The sequence below is a fragment of the Calonectris borealis genome, chromosome 1 (assembly GCF_964195595.1).
Source record: "Calonectris borealis chromosome 1, bCalBor7.hap1.2, whole genome shotgun sequence".
Lineage (NCBI taxonomy): Eukaryota > Metazoa > Chordata > Aves > Procellariiformes > Procellariidae > Calonectris > Calonectris borealis.
The window spans coordinates 188570189-188594761 of NC_134312.1; the positions used below are offsets into that span (position 1 = coordinate 188570189).

Genomic DNA, 24573 nt, shown 5'->3' on the forward strand with positions numbered 1-24573 from the left:
TCCGCTTTCTGCCAGCCGCTCAAACTCATCGAGGATCTTCCCTTGCTGTAATATACGTTGTGGTACATAGCAATAATTAGTCAGGATAAGCTGTACAGGCTCTATGGAGACCTGGACTGAACCGAGTGGATGTGAAGTATTAACACTTGATGCATGAAACTCATTCTCTGACGCTCCCCCTCCTGCCTACCACTACTGTTTAGTGAGACTTGGACATTTGTGAAAAGCACAGAAACCAGATCAGCCCTTCTAAATTCATGAATAATGAAAAAGATGTATTCAGTTGCCCTGCAGGTTATCCCACAGAAGGATTATTCGAGTGAGCTTCTTCATAAGCAGAAAATCCCTACAGCAAGGCCTTTCATGTGATTCAGTTAGTCGTGCACCCAACTTAAATGAGAATTTACTCTTGCATAACATTAAGTACAGTCAGCTGCATAAGCAGGCTCTTTCTCACCACGTCTTACCCTATGTCAGTATCCGCTGGGTATCTTGAGTAAGAGATGATAATCCTGCTTCTGAGCAGTAAGTAGGTAAGCTGTTCTCAGCCACAGAAAAAATAGCTAAGTGGAAGGGTTAGTGAGCTTACTAGTACCGTCAGCATTAGCGTGGAGGTGAACTTACACAGACCCTGGTAACAGACAGCTGATCTTTTCCTTGCTAAAAGCTGGAGCTAGCAGGTGAGGAGAGGAAGAACAAAGCACAAAATGAGAACAATAAATTCAAAATATTAAGAGCACCTCATTGGAGAGATCAGAGCTTTGGTACGTGCTTTCACGTTCTGGTGTTTCTCGGTTCATTGGTACTTCGTATGTGGCACAAACAGAAAAATGGTTTTACAGGTTCAAGCAGCTGCTCTGGATTTCTGAAGGCAGGGGCTGCTTCATCAGCCAGTTTCACCAGAAGTAACCAACCAGGCTGGGAAAGAAAGCTGCTTTCAACTTCCAGCACTTCACCTTTAGGCAAGGGCTGTCTGCAAGTGTGAGGGTGGATTTAAACAGGAGCATCTCTCCTGCTCGCTCACTGCCTCTCCTCACATTTCCAAGTGCTCTGGAAAGAAACGTATAGAGCGGCGTACCAGGTGCAGGTGGCAAGGTGTTGGCAGTGGGGGGCTGCAGAGTGGCCTCTGTGCAAAGCGGCTGAGTCTGCCCCATGCCAGACACAGCCGCTTCCAGCCAGCCCCGATGGACCCACCGCAGGACACAACTGAGGACCTCAGCCAAGATGGTGGTACCTCTGAGTACACATATTTAAGAAAGGGGAAAACACCACACAGGCAGAGGAGGGTGGGCAGTGAGAAACAGCAGTACAAACACCAAGGTCAGTGAAAAAGGAGGGGGAAGAGGTGTTCCAGGCACCAAAGCAGAGATTCCCCTGCAGCCCATGGAAAGGACCCCAGTGGAGCACATGGGTATTTCCTGAAGGAACTACGTCTCCTGGAGAGCCCATGCAGGAGGAGGTTTATCCTGAAGGACTGCCGCCCATAGGAAGGGCCCACACTGGAGCAGGGGAACAGCATGAGGAGGAAGGAGCAGCAGAGAGGAATTGTTACAGACTGACCACAACCCCCATTCCCCATCCCCCTGCGCCTCTTGGAGCAGGGGAGAAGGTAGAAGAGTTGGGAATGAAGAAGTGAAGTTGAGCCTGGGAAAAAGGGTGGGTGAGGTAGAGGGAAATTGTTTTAGTTTTTGTCTTTGTTTCTCACCACCCTACTCAACTTCTAATTGGCAATAAATTTTATTTTCCCCAATTTGAGTCTGTTCTGCCCGTGACAGTAGTTAGTAAGTGATCTCCCTGTCTTTACCTCGACCTATGAGGTCTTCCATCTTATTTTCTTCCCCTGTCCTGTTGAGGAGGGGGAGTGAGAGGGCAGCTGGGTGGGCATCTAGCAGCAGGCCACGGTCAACCCACCACAAGCTGTTGCATACATCTGTTTAAGAGAAACTTAAAATCCACTGGTTCACATTAAGCATCTGCCAGAAGAGAATTTCAGATCAGCATCTGCCTAAAGCTTGCAGACAAGCTTTTTCTATTGTAGAGCTTTTGAGAGCATGACTTCGTACTTCACCACTTTTTCCTATTTCCAAAATCTGACACAGGTAAGGATTTCCAACACTCATTTACTATCTATACATTATTTGCAGAATTGCAGAGAAGAATAATTTTTATATGGAAAAATATAATATTAAAAATCTTACATACAAGGACAAAACATAGCAACAAAAGGCTGCTCACAGAATTAACATCCAGTCTTTCTGTCACCAGTTAAGATGAAACTCCTTTAGGGTGAGTTTTCAACGATGATATTAGAGTCTTCTTTTTCTTTTTTTTTTTTTTCTTTTTTTAACCCCCCATAAAGGAGACACACATTAAAAATAGTAATGTCTAAAACAACATTATTTAATTCTTAGTCAGACACCTGAAGATTTGCCTTTGAGCATCTTTTGAAATCAGCAGTCATCAGAGGAATCCAGTTTCACAGAGGTACGAGTGACGGAGTTTCTGAAAGCGTCCTCCGAGCTGCGATCCGCAGACATTTGGGGCAGCCTCCAGACTTGAAGCATGCTTTGTGAAAGCATGTTTTGCACTCTATTTATACACACAAGCAGTTTAACGTTCAGGAAAAAACAAATTAAAAAATGAATCAATAGCTGTGTTCCTTGAAGGATGTTCTATCTAGTTCACCCAAGTATAAAAGTAAACAGAAGCAGTGCAAGGCTGGGACACCACCACCACTAAACATTTTGTTAAGATTCACAGGATTTACGTCAGCAAGATCTGATATAGCAGCAGTATAGCACTGTCCCAGGATCCCTCTCATGTGTAGACCCAAAAAATAGCCTCCTCCCTCAGCCATAATTTTGTTCAGGCAAGTCCCTGGTTTTGCTCTCTGAATTCACTGATGCAAGACAGCTGCCACAGGCTGGTTTTCAAAGATACATGCTATTTCAAATACACATGCAGGTTTTCAAATATACATGCTTTCAGTGAAGCAAGTTCTCAATGTTTTGCTAAAGTAAGTCTGAACAGATTTATACACCAACATCCCCCCAAAGAAGAAGGAAAAATGCTTCATCTGGAACATACCTGTGCACCTTTTGCATTTGGCAATCTGATATGGAAAGAGCAGATCTGCACTCTGACAGAATTCACAGATAAACCCCTTCGCCTGACAGAGCTACAAGGACAGCAAAAAAGTTGATTTACTTTTAGTCTAAGAAAAAATTATTTGGGAATATCAGCAGGGATATTCCTCATACTAGCAGCTGCGAGAAGACTAAGAGCCCCGGCTTTTCCTTACCTCACAACCATCCACATGGGAGGTGGAGCTCTTCAGAATATCTTTAAGAAGGGGCAGTAACTGCCCTCGTTTGATCTTCACCAGATCATCCAGTGAGAAGAGATGCAGCTCCTCTGTCAGATGGCTGGGGACCTGTTCAAATTCTTTCAGTACACTGCAAAGAGAAAGAAAAACCAAATCAGGTTACAAAAAGTTGTTCTTCAAGTGTATTTGAAGAATAAGCCTCTTGCACTTCTCTAGTCACCCAGGGATCATACAAGGCAAGTTCATGCTAAATCCTACCTCCCCTCCCAATTTGAGATCACGTTAACAAAAACTGGAGGGTTTGGGATTTAGAACAAAATGTCTGCCTTAAACATGCATTCCTTGGGCATTGACATGCGCAGTTATCCCAGCAATTCTTAAATAACGTGTAAAGGGCTCTCTCCTACCTCAGGAACAGTAGGTAAGGTCCTGTATTTTATCTAATGCAATAAGCTAGGGTTATTTACTTTTTTTTTTGCAAAGAGAACTTTGAGGGTTTTTATCCTGCATAGGTCACAATCAGGTGAAACTAAGCTTGTACTGAGCAGGTGAACTCTGAAAATATAGCTATTACTTTTTAAATATCACCAATGTAGAAGGTACAGTGAGGATCCTAATGCTTATTTCTATAATGGAATCACAGGTGGTTGTCCAGAAGAGAGACATTAAAATACATCTCTAATTTTGGTGAACAACACGTAATTGATGCATAAAAGAGGTCCATGTCAAAGAGAGAGCAGAACCTACTTTTAAAGCTTATTTTGCTATGTCTGTTTTTAAAAAGGCTAGCAATTCTGCAGTGAAGGTTTTATCATTCACATGTCTACCTATTAGTTATGCCCATAGTTTGGGAAGATGAATACCAAAAATCTTCAATTTGCAGGTCATGTTTTGGTATTTATCACTTTTCGTTACTACTTTCATCTGAGTACGTTTATAAAATAAACTGAATTGAACATTATGACAGATTTCTGGAAGAAATCTTTAAACCCTCAAGGAATACATTTGTTAAATTTTTTTTTTTTTTTAAAGGCAAATCATCTCAGAGATATATGTAAGTATCTTTGACCTTTTAAGAACGAGTGAGAACCTAAGAGAGACAGAGTAGGAAAAATATACACTTTACAAAAGTCATTCAACATTTAAAACCAAATGTCTAAGTATGTTACAAGAAACAGAAAGCTACCACATAAAACCTGTTCTTCACTCAACATTTGCAGTGCAATAGAAGGAAGTTTTGTTATCAGAATTTTCTCTAATGATCATATTAACTTGTTTAAAACTGCACTCAAATGTCTCTAGAGAAGAAGGCTTTGTAAGCACCTTAGGTACGTTTTAATAAGCTATTTTTCATGCATGATCATGGCCCATACCTTTCACCAAACCTGCAGGTTTTCAGAAGCTTTTTTAAATGAAAAAGCTGTTCTTGTGCCTCCTAAAAGACGAAGGGGAAAAGCAAAACAATTTTTAAGTGAAAAGCAATTGCATTTATATATCCATAAGTGAGGAACATCACTATTTGAGTCAGCAACCCTTGTCAGTACACCAAGCCACATCTAAAAGTAGGAACTTCACACTCAGCACAGAAATAAACAAATGGATTTTCTAATGCACGAAAAGCCAAGGAAGGCAAAGGCTACTTTTATTCACTGACAAGGGAAGCGATTCCTAACGCTACAAATGGCTCCATGTCAGCACACCAAGATGACAGACCCAAACCTGTGTAAGAACAGGTAAGTGTCTCCTCAGCCAGGAAGGGAGCTCATGGCAACTTGTAATCTTTGGCAGGGCACCCCTCCTCAAGCTGTAGGAGGTACAGCCCTTAGATGAGCCAAGGGTGTTTTCTCTAACGGCCCACAAAATTAAGCAGTCATTCAAAACTTCCAGAGCTTTCCAAACAGCCAATTGCAAAGCAGAGGTAAATATTTACTGCAGGTGCCCAGCTCCCCCCCATGAATTAAAACTGGAAATCAGTAAGGAAACGCCTCCCAAACACAAGGAGGGGCAATGAGACCTCTGGCATAGGCTGGAAACTTCTCCCTCCTCCCCCTTCATCTGAGGGGAGAGAGGGCAAGTCCCAGAAGCGGTGATGGGACAAGTCTAAGGGCGAAGAAACCAACTCTGCCTCCTTTCCACATACACACATGGCAAAGGGCAACCTGCCCTAAGGAGTTCTTTCCAAAAGTCTGACCCACAAATTCCCAATAAAAAAAGGCCACACTTACCCTCACCCTGTCCATTTCTTTACTTTTTGTGTAGAGGGCTTTGTTAATACATGACACATTGAAAATTGGGTGCTGCCATATGCTGTCCAAAAGGTGTTTGGAGAAGTTGCATACATAGTACTTTTTGAAGTCCCACTTCATCAGTACTCGGGCAGGAATGGAAGACTGGGCGTAGCTGTGGCAGCAGTCACAAAAGTATTTCCCCAGGTAGTCACAATAGCGCAGTCTCCTGATATATTCTGCAGGTAGATAGCAATGAAATTGTGAGTATTTGTGGGATGTATCTCTCTTCTGTATGCCTATTCTGTCTAAATAACTCATATCTATTGGAGTGAGGGGCAACGGAATTTTTTTTTTTTAAGGAGGGTTTTTATTATTGTGGTAAACACATGCACAAGGTCTGTACTTTGCATTAGAAGAGAAAGCTTTCCTTATTTCCACATTTGTCAAACTGATCTGATTATACTTATCGCCATGAAATCTTAGAGAAACCGTTGTTGCTTTACCCACAAAAAAGAGACACAAGATAAAACACACAACAAAATACTTCCACCAAATGGAAAGACAAACTGATCTTGGAGTCACGTTTGTATAATACTTTTTCATATAAAGAGGTTTGTGGGTTCTTCCCAGCTATCTCAGCATCTCAGGTTTGCTCGAGTTAATGTGCCATCACAGATTGTTCATACTTGGTCATCGCAAATGCTGCTCTTTTGTGAGCAGACCCAGAACAAGTCTTGAAAGCCACTTCAAAGATTTCTTAGGTAAGGTCTGATTCTCAGACCTGTAAATCATCATGCTTTCAAGCAATTCTCACAAAGTATCACAAATAAAACACAAGCAGGATTTTGTGATCAAGATTTAAAGAAAAAGTTTTAAAGACATCCCAAAAGAGCAAAACCACACATTCCATAAGCTTGCATAAAGCTTCCATAAAGAAAGAATTACTGAAGGAAACCATTGGAAGATGTAAAACCAGCACTTTCCAGCCGGGAAGCTTGATTTTTTAATAGCTTTTCCTGTTTCATTGTTCATTGTAATGAATTTTTACTGTGTATGAGAAGGACATCCATCAAGTATTGTATTCTGTCCGCAATGAGAAATTTCAGGCAGTGGTAAGATCCCACTGCCTGTTTTATTATTGCAAGCACATCCAACAAGATTTTCCTTCTTGCTCAGATAATTTTACAATTGTGGTACATCTATGTGGGTGAAGATTACAGCCTGATTATTAGTAATGGATTTATTAGGTTTTCTCCCTTTTGGTAATACTTACTGCTTTCTATCGGGGTTCCACAACCAACACATGTGAAGTTTTGGGCAGCCACCACTGCATCTCTCCTGCACACAGAGACAAATAGTTACACCTTTCAGCATCCAAAACACAATTTAGTTAACATTCTCCCAAAGTGCAAGAGAGCTACACTGGCACCAGTGAAAATGTCCAAATTAGGAGCTGAATTCTACTCCTCCACATGAAGAAGGGGGTTCTGGAAGGAGATGCAGATTATTATTTTAGTGGGAGTCTCTAAGCTATTCTGTGGAGAATATACCATCAATTACTGTTTCTAAATATGGCTTGTTGCAAGAATTAAATTCTTTTCCATTTCTTAAGGTGGCATCAATATCAAGGGGGAGGGGGAAGGGGGAAATCCACATCTGCAACTGAAAAAGCAACTGGACTTGCAACAACACAGGGAATTAGCCAATTTGCCTACTGTGTGCATTTAACAGCGCTGTATGCAGAGTGAGACAGTAGTTTCCCCGAACATGATCTGTTTGCTCCCCCCTTTCTGAAAACCTACTACCCATAAAATACCAGCAGAGAAGTGGGGAAACTCTTAAAAATATTCTCCATGTAATCTCACAAAATGAAATTTTTAAAAGTCCAGCTAAGCACCAAACACCAAACAGTATGTGTATTATCCCATACAAAAGTGCACATGCCACATTAATCAGGACGTGCCAACAGAGGGAAAAAGATGCCATCTGCTTGTGACAGACACTGCAGAAGGCTGCGCCATGCACTAGCTCTAACCTTAGGTTCTGTTAAATCACCCAGGCTCCTTCCATCGACTTCAGCAGGTTTTAGACAACTCCCTGTGCTGTACTAAACAACAACGCTCAGATCCCTTAGACTTACTTGACTGAAGGGTGAATATTAAATATGATCTGTGATCTTGGTGGGGCCCAGCCAGAAGATCCTCTTAATTTGGATATGATCTTTATTTCTTCAGCCAGATTCAAACTGGACTCAAGCTCTCTTGGAATCTCTTCTTTCAGCACAGACTATTGAGAAAGACAAACTCGTGAAGATGAACAGCCCATCAGCTGGACATATGTTATATGCTATGAAACATCTCCCTTTACACTCCAGGATTTTAAAGTTCAGTTTTCACTTGCATGTAGTCCCCCCTCAGTTAAACTCCCTCGTATCAGTCCCAGAAGAAAGTACATCCTGATTGTTCACAACAGCACATCTAAAATGTGCTGAATATTGCTAAAGAGAGAAGAAATTTTCAAAAAATTTATCTAAAGTGAACTAATAAACTGCAAGTGCTCGTCTGTATTTCCCGCCCCCCCGCCCCCCAAAATGCAGCTTCCCCCTTTCCCTAGCAGTGAAGCAGCTGCAGTGAGACAATGATTATTTGGGGAACCAAATAAAGAGCCTGTTGTTTTCGGCTCAGACTCACTCTCTGCTTAGATGAGCTCAGGCAACCAGACAGTTGAACTGCAGAGTCTGTCTGCAACCAGTGTTTTCTGAAAGCTCTGCACAACTCCTGGGCTGTTGCTTCAGCAGAATTGCTGCCTGGTTCAAAAGATGATCTGAAAATTAAGCAATACAGGCAGTGAAAAATAGCAGGATGTCATCAGCAGCTATGCTGCCTCTTCTGCATCCCTGAAAAGTTTTCTCCCATCCCTTCATTCCTATCCCCTTGCTTTGACACACCCAGGCCCTTGCAGAGCCACAGCCACCACCCTCCAGCGAGACTCCGGGACCAGATAAACGCTCTGCTAAGCCAAGCGCCACAGACATTTGCTGTCAAGCAGCATTCCTTCCCGTTCCTTGGGAGGACCAAATTTACCACTCCCACACCTTTCCTCGTACCAGCTGGTCAGCAGAAAAGGTAGTGTCACCGGGCTATTATAGTAAAGTTACACAGCATTACCTTTCATCTGGGGCAACAGACAGATTTTCAAGGTCTTCAAGTTCTGCGGTAAAGGAGAAAATTTTATCAAGCCATCTAAGAAACCAAGCTTCTGTTACTCAGCACTGTTTTAAATCTACCTTCTGTGTTACCACGGTGTCAGTTTCAAATATATTCATCTTTACAACACCCTTGCTGGATGTGGGAAATAACCTCAGCCGTGGTTGTAAAACAGGCATAAGGGGTTTTATCTCCTCTGCAGATCTCTGACATCCACTGATGAAGAGTACTCCCTAACGGCTATGCATCATATCACCACCATCAGCCTCCCTTCAAGAGCAGGAGAATCGGTAAGGAAAGGCTAAGTGCCTGCTAGTCCAGGTCCAGCCAGAAGGCACTAGACATAAATAATAATACACAGAACTAACAGAGTGCACATTAATTTTTTCGGACACCGACAGATATTTGGAGACACCAATCACAAACATGCCAGTTAATGATATAAACAAGTTAGCAACAGGTGAGATGAATGGAATTAAAGCACACACTTCTTCATTATGTTTATAGAGACAAAATATGCTTATGCAGATAAGGTGTTCACATCGGTAGCACTAGTTTTGGCCACACATATTGTTGTGAAGACAAATGCTTCCCCATTCATACACGTGAAAATAACTCTTCCTACTAGAAATGCAGTTTTGGGAGCTAGTTCTTCATTCTTACATTAGGGAAGGAGGAGGTGAAAAAAATAAGTGAATCCCTAAAACCAAAGGGAGCAATAAAAAAGCATTTGTTAACAGGAAAAAATAAGATAGAGGTTAAATGTTACTCAGGCTACTTTTAAGGGTTTCTATTCTGTATATGTAAAAACCAGAAGGTAACCAAAGTAACTCAGGATGTCCTGAAGAGAAGCAGAGCACTGGTGACTATAAGGGGACAGTCTGCTCTAGTCCAGAGGGAGGGCTGCCTAAAACCTAATCAACCTCTTTAATTAAGAAATGATCATGTCCTAAATTCTCTCAAACAACGCTGCTATAGTTGGTTGAGGCTGTGCCAGTTTCACACTTTGCTCACCCACATTCATTGGGTTTAATCTTTAGGCATAATTTCAGACCCTCAAACCAGCAAATGTATTATTTTGTAGAAAGGAAATCCTGCACCACTGGTATTTCTGCATGTGTTCTAATAGAGAGTCATACATACATTTTCCTTCTTTTCATGTTATTTCTCCTGCGATAACATCTACTAAACCAATATTTTCCAAATGATGCAATAGATTCAGCTGAACAATAGAGCTGTTTCTGCAGTTATAATTTTTAAGTCTTACCAATAATTACATATTCATCCTCTGAGTCACTGTGGCAACGAAATCTGGTAACCTCATGATGTGATGGTAGATGCACTGGGGAGCTGACAGGCAACAGAGCACAGCCTGTCCGGAACAAAGAGAACACCAGTTAAACTTTTCCAGCATTTATAGAGTAGCTGCCATTATATTTATGTTTTTCCTCACTTACCAAAACTTTAGCACACAGCCTGTATTTACAGAGCAATTTTATTTATTTATTTTTATACACACATAGAGGAAGCCAACTCTTGGGAGCCTGTCATACAGCATATCCCTCAGTTTCTTAGGAAGAAGCTTCTAGAGACTAAACCAAAAGGTTTTATATTATCAGTGGTCTCTCCCCTTCTCACGTGCAACCACACCATTCATTTTTCTCCACAAGTTATGTCATTTAGACCTTAGACTTAAGTTCCATCCCTAAGATCCGTATTACCCAAGAGACTAAAATCTACTTAAAAATGCATGTGCTGACTCAAGCATTATAGTGTCAGGAGCATTTATTATCTTGCCTCAGAACCATATATGAATGAACACTCTGGACAGTTTCACTCAAATTGCGTGGCCTGATCTGCATACTGCAGAAGCACAGAAGGAAAGAGCCAGGCTTCAAATCTTGCAAAAAAGGATTTAAGCAGAAAGAAAACCAGCTGACTACAGACACGCTCTATGGAGAGTTGTGCTTGGCATGTGACACTTCAACCTTACATTTTCTTTTTCATGTAAAAGAGAAAAAAATTATAGTAAAACACAGATGTGAGCATTCAAAAGGAAGAATTTGACCCACAGGAAAAACACTTGTGGCATAATGATCCCCAGAGAACACAGCTCTGTTGAGAGACTCAAAGAAGGTAACAGAGGATTTGGTTCCAAGCAATGCCCAAATTAATTTAGTACTTTGTTGCACAAAAATAAATAGCAAAGGCTGTTAGACAAGGTTGCATTATAGATAAGTAACTTGCCTTCATAACCACTGTCTGAAGAGGCAACAGAAGAATCAGACTTCTTCACCCCAGGGTAAGAAGACAACTCCGAATCAGTGTGATAGCTGCCATCTGATCCACTTGTTTCCTCCACACCCCAGGACTCTGCTTGTTGGCTTAGGATGTTACACTTCATTTTTTCTAGCGATGCTATAATCATGTCTGCAACAAAAAAGTGCGCGTTTTCCTGGACGCGAGATTGGAACACTCATTAGTACGCGGCATATTTGATATTTACTTAAGATGAAGTGAAATATATAATTTTTCCCTGTACTTTTTCAACTCAAGAAACGAAAACGTAAGGCTATCTCACCTTTCATTTAAACACCAAAAAAAACATCCCGAGGGCAATTCAGAGACAACATGCAAAAGGCAACTGCCGAGATAATTGTCTCACTCTTGATTAAAACATACAATTTACTTTTATCTTACCCATCTATTAGATAAAACCAAACTTGATTACATGCCTAATGGATGAATATGTATGCATTTTAGGGACATAGTCTTCTAGTTACACTGCATTATTTAGTATGCAAGTGTGAATCCATGTATCCTGTTTAATAGGATTTAATTTCAAGTCAGTGTGTACAAGCAGTTTTGCATGCATGCTAACTCGAATGGGGCCAGAAGAGGCAGGTTTTGAAGGGACTGTAGATCTTCAGGTGATGGGTAGTACATAAGCTAGTAAAATGCTTTCATGTGTTAAGAGTTAAGGCAGCGAAGTAGGGAATATGCAGTGAGATAGCTTACATGGTCAACTCAAGGCTCCACAGAAAGTCTGTGATAAGGGTAAGTGGGAACTAGCTCGCCTAGCTCCCAAGTTCACCTTGCCTTAAATAAAAGGTAGTCATTTCAAAGCTTCACTGTAGCATTTCCCCGCCAGACAACCCCTCCCCATGGTGTCCCTTACCACCTTGCCTGCCTGGGTCACCCATCCTCTGGGAAAAGGGAATTTGTAAAGCCACCTCTGGCACCACTGAGACATCCAGACAAACCCAGGACTCCCTGCCCCAATGTCACTGCTGTGTCCCCTGCTCCCTGTGGTCTAACAGAGCATCCCACCAGCCCCACCTGCGCTACTGCTGCTGGCCTGGGCACAGCCTCCTAGCCCAGGCTCAGCTCAAAAGTGGATGCGTCATGAAAGGTTAAGTGCTCTCAGGTGTGTGGGTGGACACTCAGAGATGCCCAGGATACCCTCCCCCTCTCCCCTCAACTGCACGTGTTCGCACTGTGCAAGACTAAACCTCTGTCTAAATTACCATGGCAGTACCTAAGGCTAGAGATTCTGAGTGCAGAATAATTAAAGCTTTCTAAAAAGTGGCTTATGCTCAGAAAATTGTACCACTCACATCAGTATTCATGCCATCCCCTACAACCTGTACGGGAAGCATGAAGAATGACATCAGTCTTTAGAAATAGCTACAGCTTAAGGAGTACCAGACATCACTGCTTTTGTTGTCCACAACCAAACACATTTAAAAGAGATTAATGCCAACATTAGAAAGAGCCCACAAGTCCCTGCAGGTGTTTGAACAGACTTTTATCTTTTCCCTAACACTGATGAACATCACTTGCTTGATGCACAGTTTCTCCAAAGACAACTTTCAGTGAACTTCAGGACACGCCATTAGCAAAGGAAAGAATTAAACAGCCTTTTCGCTTTTGGGAGGTAAAGGAGACATCTCCTACTCTGAAGATTCAAAAAGCCTTGTGGTTAACCCCAAGTTAGTGGCAGAGCACAGCACATCAGCATGTCCTGCCAATAAAAACAACTATGAGCATATCTGAGAGTTGCAAAAAGATGGAACAGGATACAGGCACTCCTGTATACTTAGCATGACTAGCAGCTTTCAGCTCTGCCTCCTGCTAAGTCCATCAGTTAGGAAGCACTACTGACTCAGCTGTGACACACCAACCTTCTCATTTCTCTTCCTTCTCACTCGCATCAGTGGAAAGTCCCTCTAGATCATCTGGCCCATCTCCTTCCTGGCACCCAACTACAACCCTCAAGACTTGCTGACCCTACAAGTACCTTAGTTTTCAGTCTCCTAAGTTTCAAAGAGATTATTTCACAACCTAAAAATGTTTTGGTTTGGGTTTAGTTTAGTGTTTTTTAAAGGCAGCCTCAGTCATAATGGTCTGAGCTCTTGATATCTTTTACCTGTAATCACATCAGCACAGGAGAAGTAGCTGATGCGATCTTGCCTCACTCAATAGTTCTCAGACTGTGGTTTCTAATCCAGGTATCTACTCACTGGTGACTGAAAGCAAATTACTTTCGTTTTGGTTCCCACATAACAGATGGAGAAACATCATCTCCTTTCTGAAACACCTTTCACAAAAAGCACCATGAAAAACTAGTTCACAAGTTTGTTGGGTTTTGGTGTGTAATTTATTGGGTGTTTTTGGGTTTTGTTTTGGTTTGGTTTTGGTTTTTGTTTTTTTTTAAATGCACCTTAGGGACGCTGAGAGCTTCAAATCAAATGCAGAACTTGCCACTCCAGTAAAATCAGTGCTGTGCACAAAGAGGATTACCTCTTGGGCCCACAACATGGGACCACACGCACATCCACAGTCCAGAAAAAAAACCTCCTTCTCTAGGCACATTTTTAAAGCTCTTTTGTATTAAATCCTACTCATTACAATAACCAATTATAACATTAACCCCTCTTTTCCAATTATTAGAAAAGATTAACATTTAGCACACAGAGTTACGTGTGACAGCATTATCTTCTCATCTTTATCTCTGTTTATAAGCTCAAATGGGCTGCCAACCTGGCAACACCACCAAACAAGACCATTTGGGGCCTTTATGAAAATTAGAAACCATGAGAAACTGCTTAAATTACTGCAGATGTCACGGTTACTGTGTTACAAAAGAATGTGTCACAGTTACAAAAGAATTGTAATTCTTTTACAGCAATCTCACATGCTCATCATGAGCACACACAAAAAACCCCAACCTCTCCCTATCTCCTGATAGTAAAAGCATGAGGTAAATCTCATCCATATGCACGTAGCTGCAACAAATTCTATGTAACGTATTCTAATGTAACGTTAAAGTCACTATAACAATCTTAAAGTTTGGTCTCAAGGAATGTGTGGGGAAATGATGGAATTAGAAGCGGAAATGTATAGTGTTCTAAAATAGTTCCATTATTTTAAAATAATTAAAATATTTAATTAATGTATTAAGAATAAAAATAAATTAAGAAATAGGCATTTTAGGTTTGTAGGTTCACCCACACAGGGAAAATACACAGTATCTGTAAAGATTAGTCCATCTATCAGAAAGTTCTGTTATTGAGAAACACCTCCTGTCATTTGGTTTTGCCACTATAAAATGGAAAAAACATTATGACAATAGTCTTTGTTGTCCTCACCTTCTCCACATCTTCTGGAAGCATGCAGATGTCCTGCAACGAACGATTCAAGGGTATAGCACTTATGTTCAAAGGAGAAGTAGAACCTGTGGGTATAACAAGAACTTTTATTAGTTATTTCTTCCTCTGCAGCTCCCAGGATGTGTGCAGGGTGATTTCCAGAAAGGAAAGCAAACTTTCTTTCCCAAAACTGATCACCATTAGGGCTGGAGGCTGTGGTGGAAGTTAAAGAGAAGAAGAGAGAAATGTGAAGAACCCATTGGCATTTGAACTACCCTGGCAACCTGAAGCATGAGTATCAACTACCAGGGAAACAGTTTAAATGCCATACGGCGGCAGCACCACTGCGGTCCCAACACCAGCCCTCTCCCAGCTATGGCCTGAGCCGCTGGGGACAACCACAGCCAGACCATCGGGCTGGGATTACAGTGATGCTCTGCAGTTTGCAACACAGCCAGCTAACACTGCGCTCTGCTCACTCGCAATAGCTGGAAGAAAAAGAAATCTCATTGCTGTCTGGGCACGCGGAGAGATGCATCAGCCTCAAAAGATTCCCCGAATCACTGCTGGTATTGTGTGACTACAGCAAGTTTGGAAAAAACTTTACCGTTATGTTTCCATACCTCAAGGAAATCTCCCTCCTGTTTCCAAATGCAGCCCATACTGCATGGTAATATGTACAACTGGGGCGGACGCATTAGCGGCAGTACTCCCTGCTTCCCAGAATAGCAGTTCTGTTTTCCTGGCATTCACTCCTGGCTGAGTATGATGAGCATGCAAAACAAAATTAATCTCTTTTTCCCCATTAAGAACTTTTCACTATGCAGCAGAGCATGCATCTGGTTTTCTATAGATGTACCATGGATTGCTTTTTATATATAAACATATATAGTCACAATCTTCTTCCCCAGAGAACTGAAGGTGTGAGATCATGCCCTCATGTTTTGTTTTCAAAGCACTCACAGAACCACTGCTACAAGAAATTTGATGGAAGCATGACAAAGATTATATATAATGTCTGTGGATGTACACACTAATGAGATATGAAAGGAAATTACCTTTTTTTTTTTTTTTTTTTTTTTTTTTTTACACTGACTGGTGTTTGTTTACTACCACTTCTTTGACTTTATAACCAAGCAATTTCTCTGTTTCACTGTGGTGATGTTTACAGGATAAAATAGACCGTATCTAAATACTACCACCACACATACCATTTAAAGCCATTACAGATAACACGGCTTAATCAAAGGCTCTTTGTAAAAACAAAACAAAAAATTGCCACTCCTAAATTCGTTTAGAAGTCACAGAAAGGATGAAGAGGTCCCACAAAATATGACAATAATTTATGAAAACTTTTCCTTCAGCTAAAGGGCACTGACTCTCATGCCTAGTTTAGGTTCTTTATATTGCCTTACTTCTAGAAACCATATTACGCTTCCCTGAGTATCGGTGACATCAGGCTGGAAAGTCAATGCTGTGCTCAATGTAGCAAGACAGAGGTAATGTTTTTGTACAGAATTATTAACACCTCCATTGTGTATACCATGGAGGAAAAATGGAAAGGCTGATGATCTGGCTTTTCAAAACAGATTTAATCACCTAATTAGGTTATTTTCATCCCTATTTGATGATTCATCTTACTGGATAAGCCCTGTGCAGGGAGTACGGGTAAGTGATAAAGGCTCTACAGCTTGATAGAAGCCTACATTCTCATCAGTTAAGATAACAAACATTACTCTCTGAACTAAAAATAAGCAGAAATGAGGAAGTGGGAAAATTATTCCTTTCTCTTTAAAATATAAGATGCAATTAATCTTAAATATAATTTTGAAATCTAATGGGAGCTTTCTCTCTTGCTTACCTCTTGCATCCCACTTGCATCTTTAAGTAAAAAGAATGTAAAGTGGGAAGGAGCCCAGCACATCCAGCAATGGGATGCAACTCTGGGTCTGAGGCAAAAAATAATCTGGTTGCCCTTCCGCTCCTGAACACTGTTGCCTGGAGGCTGCTGGGGCTGGGGAAAGAGCCCTCCAGAGCCGCAGAAGGAAGTGACCTTGATGGACACAGAGGTTAAAAGCAAGAACAAGCCTGTGAACTGCCAGTGACACACCAGCCACAACAAAGCCCTCAGAACGCACCAAATTCAGTCACAGGCTCTTCATTAGCAATGACGGAGCCTTTTCAGAAGGTTGCATGAGGCCACCAGAAAATGGCCCTTAAAAGTATGAACAAGTCATTACAGAGGTCCAGCAGAAAATCCTACTGAAAAAAATTATTTATTCCGATGTAAGTCATCTTACGTCATTTTCTTATGCCTTGTGCATCCCTCCCCAATTCTTCTGCGAGAAACAAAAGTGAGAAACGACCTCCTCTGAGATAGCAACGGAAAGGATGGCAAGTCAGGAGATGCTCTTGTGTAATTCCTGCCCTCAAATTAGGCATTTTATTTCTTCTTTTTCAGTTTGCCATTTGCTTTTCCTGTCCTCAGAGTCCTGCACAATGCAGGGGAGAATGAGACCTCACTCCCCCCACCCAGGCTAACCAGAGGCGAGTTAAATGGCTGGAAGCAACAAGGAACGATGAAATGCAGAAATTTTCACTTTGTACAGAACACACCAAAGTCTAATGCAGACAGTTGTGCAGTGCCTAACTCCCGTGAGAAGTATTTGTCAGTAAAATCAAGAACACTACTTCTTCGGTCACCTGGCTGCCGTATTACTCCGTTTGCTTTCTGGAGAGCCAGCAGCATTACTGACCCAACACAAGCTTGTGACACGTCCTACTCGTGCCAGAAGATCGAGTCACACACGATTTATTTGTTCTTCACACACGCCTCGCGGTCCCTGCTGACACCGAGAGCCTGGGCTGTGTTTTCCAGATCCGGCTACCCAAACCTGCGCGACTGGCCCCAGCCAGCTCCAACCGCCGGGTGTGGTTTCCTTCTCCCTGACAGGCACCTCTCAAACACACGGGGCCAACAAAACACCAGCAGAAGGAAACAACCACAATCACCGCCACACTAACTGTTGACAACATCCTACCCCAGCTGACAGAGTTATTACTGTTAAAAGCTCCCAGTCGTGCAACAGCACGTGCCTATTTGAGATCTCTCTGCTGACTTGAGGCCTTGGAGGAGCTCTGGGTGAAGAGCTAGGAAGGACCAGAGCTTGGAAGTGGAGCTCAGCAGAGTGACACCACTAGAACTACTATTGACCAAAGGGGGGGGGGGGCAGAACAAAAAAAAAACCCAGCCTTTGCCATTTTTATTTATAATACAAAGGCAGGCTGAGTGCTCCCTGCCATCTGCCTTCTTTCCAGTAGAAAATCAGGCCTCAGTTGCACCATCTTTCCGGGGCTCATTATCTAGTAAGAATAAGCCCTTCGATACCGATAACACCCTTTATAAATAAAATAAAAATGCTTCATCTCGCTGCAGCAAAGGCTGTTGGCATCCATGTTAGGTATTAAACTCGAGGGGATTGTCCTGCTGTCCCAGCCGAGGACACACCAATGAACCACTACCAAATGCCCAGATCCACACTACCTGCTTTTGGGAGAAGGGTAACAGTGAAGACAAGACGAAGATGGTGGAAGCCTTATCCAGTGGATGTTCTACATTGCTCACAGCTCAGCGATTTTTACATTTTACTAAAGGTTGCATAGTACAGAAGCATTTCTGCGTCACAAGGCAGATGACTACTGCAAGCATGAGTGTCTCCCATTTCACTGAGGCCAACCCTCTGGTTCTCCTTTGTTTTTAAGCTTTCTCTTTCTCCCCTCTCTCCTATTTTGAGTGACAGCATTTGTCTAATTCACAATCACCATAAACAAGGCCCATTTCAATTACAGTTGTCTTTCCTAGAACAGAAATCTTAAAACAAAAATGGACCTGTAAACTTACCCGTTCGATTGACTGGCTCTGCCTGGGAAAGCGTACTGGGAGAATTGCTGTCACTGTTGCTGACGGGCGCAGGCTCCAAAGCATCAGGGTATTTCAACAGATCTGCTGGCTTACCAACAGTTGAATCGGGAAAAAACCTCGTGAAAGTCAAGTCTTGTTCAGGGGACGTATAACGTTCTTTTCCAGAATGCACAACAGCCGATGTGACAGTGCCTCCTGTTAACGTCACCTGGGTAAAGCAGTCCCGCTTCAGAGGGGACACGTCCGAAAGAGTGAAACCATTCAAGGAGGAAGTGGCAGGATCCCCATCAGAGTAACGGGGACAAAAGAAAGTATCCAGCGAAGGTTTAGAGGAATCGCAGTGCATGTTGTCCCAACACGCCCGGTGCCTTGTAAACCGAATGTCTGTTTGTGTACAGGCAGCGTTGTGATGTGCAGAATCACTGTCGCTGTCATCATGGCTATCCCCGTCGCTGCTTTCTTCCCACCGTTCCACGTCACTGTCCAGATGCTCAGCTCCCTGCATTGTGGTCTGCTCCAACACCAAAGAGGGCTTCAAACCAGATGCATTTAAAACAGACACGAGAATGTCTTTGATAGCTTCAGCACTGTCTGGGTACGATCCAAAACTTCCAGCATGTCCAATCACTGCTGGCCTTGAGTATTCGTCTGTTCAGAAAAGGGAAGAAGCCAAGAGGTTAGGAAACATTCCTAAAAAAAAAAAAAATTTACAATGTGAATAAAATGCATATTATTTTTAACATGGGTGAGAAAAAAGGGAAGAACTGAATTCACACACCACCCTCTGCTGCCTCTTCCTGCAAGCAAGCTCTTGCTTTTTGCAGTCAGGAAGCAATTCTGTCATTGATAAGGCTAGGTAATAAACCAACAGTAAAGTGTGCTGCTGCTAGTCAAACACAGTTAGTTAGGACTTTAACGGTTACTGATTGTCAGAGTGCTCGAAAACATCATTGTACTACAAAACTGGATGAGGTGCAGTTACCAGTACAGGTACTGGTTCTATTGCTAGTAAAAGAGAAGGTCACATTATAGCAAGACATCTGGAGCATCAATACAACAGGACGAAAAAAAATATACACTTAGTAATAAAAGGTCACGTACTTGCGTGTTTCAGTTCAGACACTCCTCCTCATGTGCAAAAGACTAAAGTAACCTTCAGATCATTATTCATAAGGGTGGCAACATTTACGTGAACCCATAAAGAAAATTAGCTCTGTCACAGTGAGTTCATTATAATGCCTCTGAAGGAATCAAAAGTACTGCCTGCCAAGGTCCTACGTGATCTACTGCAAAACTGGAGTTCAACAGAAAATGGAAAAACTGCTTTTAGTGGCAAACATGGCAACATTAGCGTGATGTATAAGCGCGCACGGCAACCAGTAGCTATTCAAGAATAAATTGAAGTCCTATAGCTTGAACAAAAAGCCTCACAGGAACTGCCATCACCCAAGCAATGGAGAGATTAGACACAAAGTCTATGCTCAGGAAGAAACTATCAACCACATCATGGCAATGAAGTTAACAACTGTCTCCTTTGGGGAAGATAAGTTGGTTGTAAAATTCTAAGAATAGAAACAATCAAGAAGATTCATTTCCAGGGCAAAGAACTCTTAGGATCATGAGGAATGTTAAACACCGCTGGTGAAAAAAGCAGCAAGTCTTGCAGACTGCAGACTTTGCCCAGAGATTGCTCTCCTTGGACATATCTCAATGGAAAACAGTAAATCTCTCCATGAGTCACTCACCTGGAAGCCAGCATGCACTCAAACTGCATGATAAGAAAGTTTACTAATAAAGGGATCAAAAGCAAAACAAAAACCCCCACATACTTTGGAAAAGCAAGTCTATATAAAAAGCAGTCCTTGTCAAGAGAAAGCTGAAAAAATTATTAAGAACATCCCATATAAGCTGTACTGTGAGAGCTGCTAGCAATGCTGTCCTAGTAAACCGAGGTCAAAATTAGCTGAAGAGTTATCAGTGACTGGGACCAGCCACCCACCACTTACCAGGACAAAACTCTTAGAGAAATAGCAGCAAAACTGCACATTTTACTGGCTGCACTTGCAAAGAAACACCTTGCCAACGTAGCCAGCCGGGGCAGTGTAAGGGCAGGAATGGGAAAATAAAAGCTAGCTGACTTTCAAACAAACACATTTCAATCTTTTCAGGAAAAGAAAGCAATTTTGGTAACAATATTTCAATTGCGCAGGAGTATCTTAACCTGGGCTGAAAACAGCATCTTTTCTGTGCAAGACAAAACATTTAGTCTTACTGTCTTGAACTCTTCTGCTCTGCTCTCCTATTGCAAAGCCCACCCGACAGCTTTTCTATTCCCTCTCAACCTTTGTCATCTGCACTACTCCAGCATCATGGTGCATCTCTAGCACTAATCATATAACCATGCTGACTTACTGTGCTAAATACTTGTTCTCAGTGGATTGTAAGAGGAAAAAAGAACAAGTTTTAAAACTTTAACTCATGCTTCTGCTCTGCCAAACTTAAAAAAAAACCCAAACCCAACAACAGCAACAAAAAAAACAAAAAAAACCACCAAACCCCACATTCTAAGCTACTACCAGAAATAGGTTAGTTCCAATTAAAAAAAAAAAAAAAAAAAACAAAACCTCAAGTTCAGTTTTGCAACTGATATTCATGTGAATAATTACGGTAATCTGTTAAATCTGAGAAACTATTTCTTGAATGAACAAGGACCTGCCAAGAACCATTTGAACATTTCAACTATTTTACTCTTGAGCACTCAAACGGCCAGCATAACTAAAATGGCCAAACTACCATTTAAAAGGCAAAAACCCCCTGTACTTTCAAATTGTATAATATACTTTGATGTTGTCCCATCTTCAAAGCCAATAAGCAAGGTTCCCTCTCCAACCAGACTATACTTGTTTAGTAGACACAAACATCGATAGCTTTTGCTAGCACTACAAGCACCAGCAAAGCTCCCCAGAGGGAGGCATTTTAGAACAAATTGGCATACCTGAGAGAACGGAGATTTGAGGTGTCGGAGCAAGGCAGCTAATCCTCGCTGAGGGATTTGAAGAATACGCTGACTCAGTGAAAGCCACCTTTAGGCTTTCGTGGTTTAACTAGAACAAGAACACACAGGCAGACAATTTGGTTATAAGACAAGAGTACTCTGGTAATGATACCCCTAGTCTCACAGTCAATCCAGCAGGAAGAACACCGTGCTAAGGCCTGCTGACAGTCGCCTAACCTGGCGACTGGTTGTCTGACAGTCTCCCCAGAAGCATGCACTGTCTGAAGAGCACTGGCATCTCAACTCTGCATCTTGCATTTCACACCAGAAGGCAGCTGACCAAAAGAAACTCTCCACGGTAGGAGAATTAAACATGTGCATAAGGCATATACGAGACAAAATGCTGAATCAGATGTCTATATATCTGTCAAAACAACAGCAATGAAGTGGAAAAGAATTGAAGGAACCACCAATCTGTAGCTGGAAGCAGGGGCCTGTTTAGATATATACATGCTGTGAGCTAAATCTATGAGGCCCCGACTCCACAAGCACCGATGCACGTGCTTGCTTGATCTCCCAGCTGTATCGACTGGGAGCAAGGGTGGTCACACAATCACATCTGCCTAATTTGATAGAACACGCGGTTCACGTCAGCAACGTGGTTGGCTCAGCCGAGCATAAAGTGAGAAGCGACACAAATAGGTAATACTTGACCTGGCATACAGCCTGCCAGTATAAGCTTACAAAAATTTTGAACGCATTTGCACTGACTGAGCAGATTTATACCAGATCAGCATTTCGCTTTGTGTGGTCATGACCCGTCCAATTTGGTATTTCGAACCCCAAAGCCGGATTTACCATATTGTCAAACCAGCATAAGCTGAACCAGGGCAAGCAGTTTAGCGCAGATACCAAGGGGCTAATTCCAACAAGGGAGTAAGATACACTCAGACAGCAAAGCAACAAGTCTCCTGCCCAAGCTCACAGATTCCTTGTGAGGGTCACACATTCATCTCCCGCTCCCTCTCCACTGCCTCAAGTATGTCACGGACCTGCAGAGCACATCACAGAAACCAGGGAAATCAAAGGGTTGCCCTGCTCCAATGGGCACATCATTAAGAGGCACTTAACCAAGGTGTACCTCGTGCCTTCTCCCCACTCACAGGCATCAATGAGATGTCTCCACACAGAAATATCCCCAGGATGCCTCTCGCCCTCCCCTGCATCCTGTGATCCCATACAAAGAGAAGGAAGTTAAAAGGTATGTTGTCCTCTGCCACCCTGTGTTGACTTCTACATTCCCTACGCGGTCCAATGGGAGAACGAGGTGACTCAGAAAGCAGATCTAGGCCTGATACCCTTCAGACTCATGGAAAGCAGAAGAAATTAAAACCCACAAAGAATTTCCCTTTTAACTGAAGAATAACATTTCAGGCCAAAAATAGTATGCTGAATTTCAAATATTTAGTGTTTGATTATGCCAGTGCTTAGAAAAATACACTTTTCAGTATCTATTAGTGCTTTCTTCCTTTTTTTCTCTGCACTAATTTTAGAGAAACCATTGTGTAGGCAGGCTTTATACATATAAACATCATATTGTCAATATTACTGGAAAAAGTAGTTCTTACAGGAACTAATTTTTTATTAATTACTTTATTTTTACAAAATTGGTTTTAGTATCAGCAATTAACAGACTCTGCCTCTTAGGATGCAAGTATCACAACTGCCTGACACCAGGGTGAACGCAAGTACTTTATCAGTAAGTGTAAATATTAAAAGTGCTAAGTTCTAAGATTTTATCTTTTTTTAAAGCACCCTCCCTTCTCTTAGATCTTATCAGAAGCAACCGGTGTTCTGAGAATTCGGATAAAAGATTTCCATTTACTTTCAAGATGTTACGATTTCAACTATATCACAGATTGGGAAAGAGCTCCTTTAGCATTTAACTATCAAACAAACAAACAAAAGCAATTCAAGAGCACTTATAAGGAAATATGACAACACAGGTGCATGAAAAGTACCACAACACGCTGCCATAACCAATAAAAACCACTGACAGTTTGACATCTTTCATTGCATAAATGAGTCAGCCTTTCCATCCCAATATTGGGACTGTATTTCCAAAATTAACTCCACAATGAAACCGTCAGCATTTAAAAATAAAGTATTTACCACAACCACCGGGCAACTAAAAGCTATTTTTTGAAAAAAGTCCCCCCAGCTAACGAAAACACCGAGCCAACATTCAGCTGCCTTGCTTGCCTTACCTTTTTAGAGCAGGGGTGTTTGAAGGCTTCTGTTCTGCTGTAGCTGGCTAGAGCTACTGCATGGAGAGACATGATGGGAAAACATTCATTTTTTGTTGTTGTCAAGTACCTGGAAGCAATAGCGAAAGAATTACGATCACCACCACGCTAACCGCGATTCTCCATGTGTTTTGCAGACTCTACGTTTAATACTCTGAACTGTTTTCGGTCTTGACTTTGCATGCTTATAAGCCTACTGAAAAGCAGAGCTCAGCAACAACAGAAATCTGTGTTAGAAAGAGCCTAATTTAGAATTTTTTTAAAAAAACAACATAAGGGGAATGCCTACCACAGGCATAAAAGGAAGGTATTGATCTGTTTGTACCCCGCAGTTTGTTGCAAAAGCGGAAAGAGACGGAGCGGACTCGGCAGCAACGAAGCCCCGTGCTCCGGCTCCGCAGCAGAGAGGCTGCTCTCCCCTCGGTGCCGGGCAAGGGAAGGCACCGGCGATGAACAAAATGCGGCACGGCGCTGGAAAGCCGCGTAGCCCTTCACACGGAAGCGCTCAGCCTGCCGGACAGCTTTGGAAAGCGTTTAATCCGGAGAGAGGCACCGAAACATCCCGCCGCCCGCCCCACCGACGCGCACTCTGCGCGGCACCGGCCGGCCTCCTGCGTGGCACCGGCCGGCCTCCCCCCCCGAGCCCGGCTCGCCCTTCCCACCTGCGGCCGCGGCGCCCGGCTCCTCCGGTCGGCGAGCAGCGCTCCTGCCCGCCGGGGCACTGCGCGGTCCCGCCACCTCCCGCGCTGCAGCGGCGGTGGCGGCCGCCGGCCCTCCCGGTGCGGGGGAGCGGAGCACCGCCCCGGGGCGGGGCTGCCCGTGGGAGGGCGGTGCTGCCCGGTGGCGCGGGGCCCCGCCCGCCGCCTCGGCCGCGGCGAGGGGCGGCACGGCCGGCCCGGGGGCGCGGTGGGTCCCTCCGCCGGCGTGCAGCGACCCGCCT

The 24573-nt window shown here is 42.8% G+C and overlaps 1 protein-coding gene across 1 annotated transcript; it reads right to left on the reverse strand.

Moving 5' to 3' along the window:
• Nucleotides 1–2379: 2379 nt before the first annotated feature.
• Nucleotides 2380–24406, reverse strand: RUBCNL (rubicon like autophagy enhancer). Its single transcript, XM_075139486.1, has 16 exons — nucleotides 24296–24406; nucleotides 23595–23703; nucleotides 21328–21436; nucleotides 18312–18980; nucleotides 14411–14496; nucleotides 11007–11214; nucleotides 10027–10131; nucleotides 8721–8763; nucleotides 8244–8376; nucleotides 7694–7839; nucleotides 6827–6891; nucleotides 5551–5789; nucleotides 4699–4760; nucleotides 3302–3455; nucleotides 3088–3178; nucleotides 2380–2589 (listed from the first exon to the last, which is right to left on the reverse strand). Exons 2-16 carry the CDS (start codon nucleotides 23664–23666, stop codon nucleotides 2477–2479), a joined length of 2295 nt encoding a protein of 764 aa, XP_074995587.1. The 5' UTR covers nucleotides 23667–23703; nucleotides 24296–24406; the 3' UTR covers nucleotides 2380–2476.
• Between the last annotated feature and the right edge of the window lie 167 nt (nucleotides 24407–24573).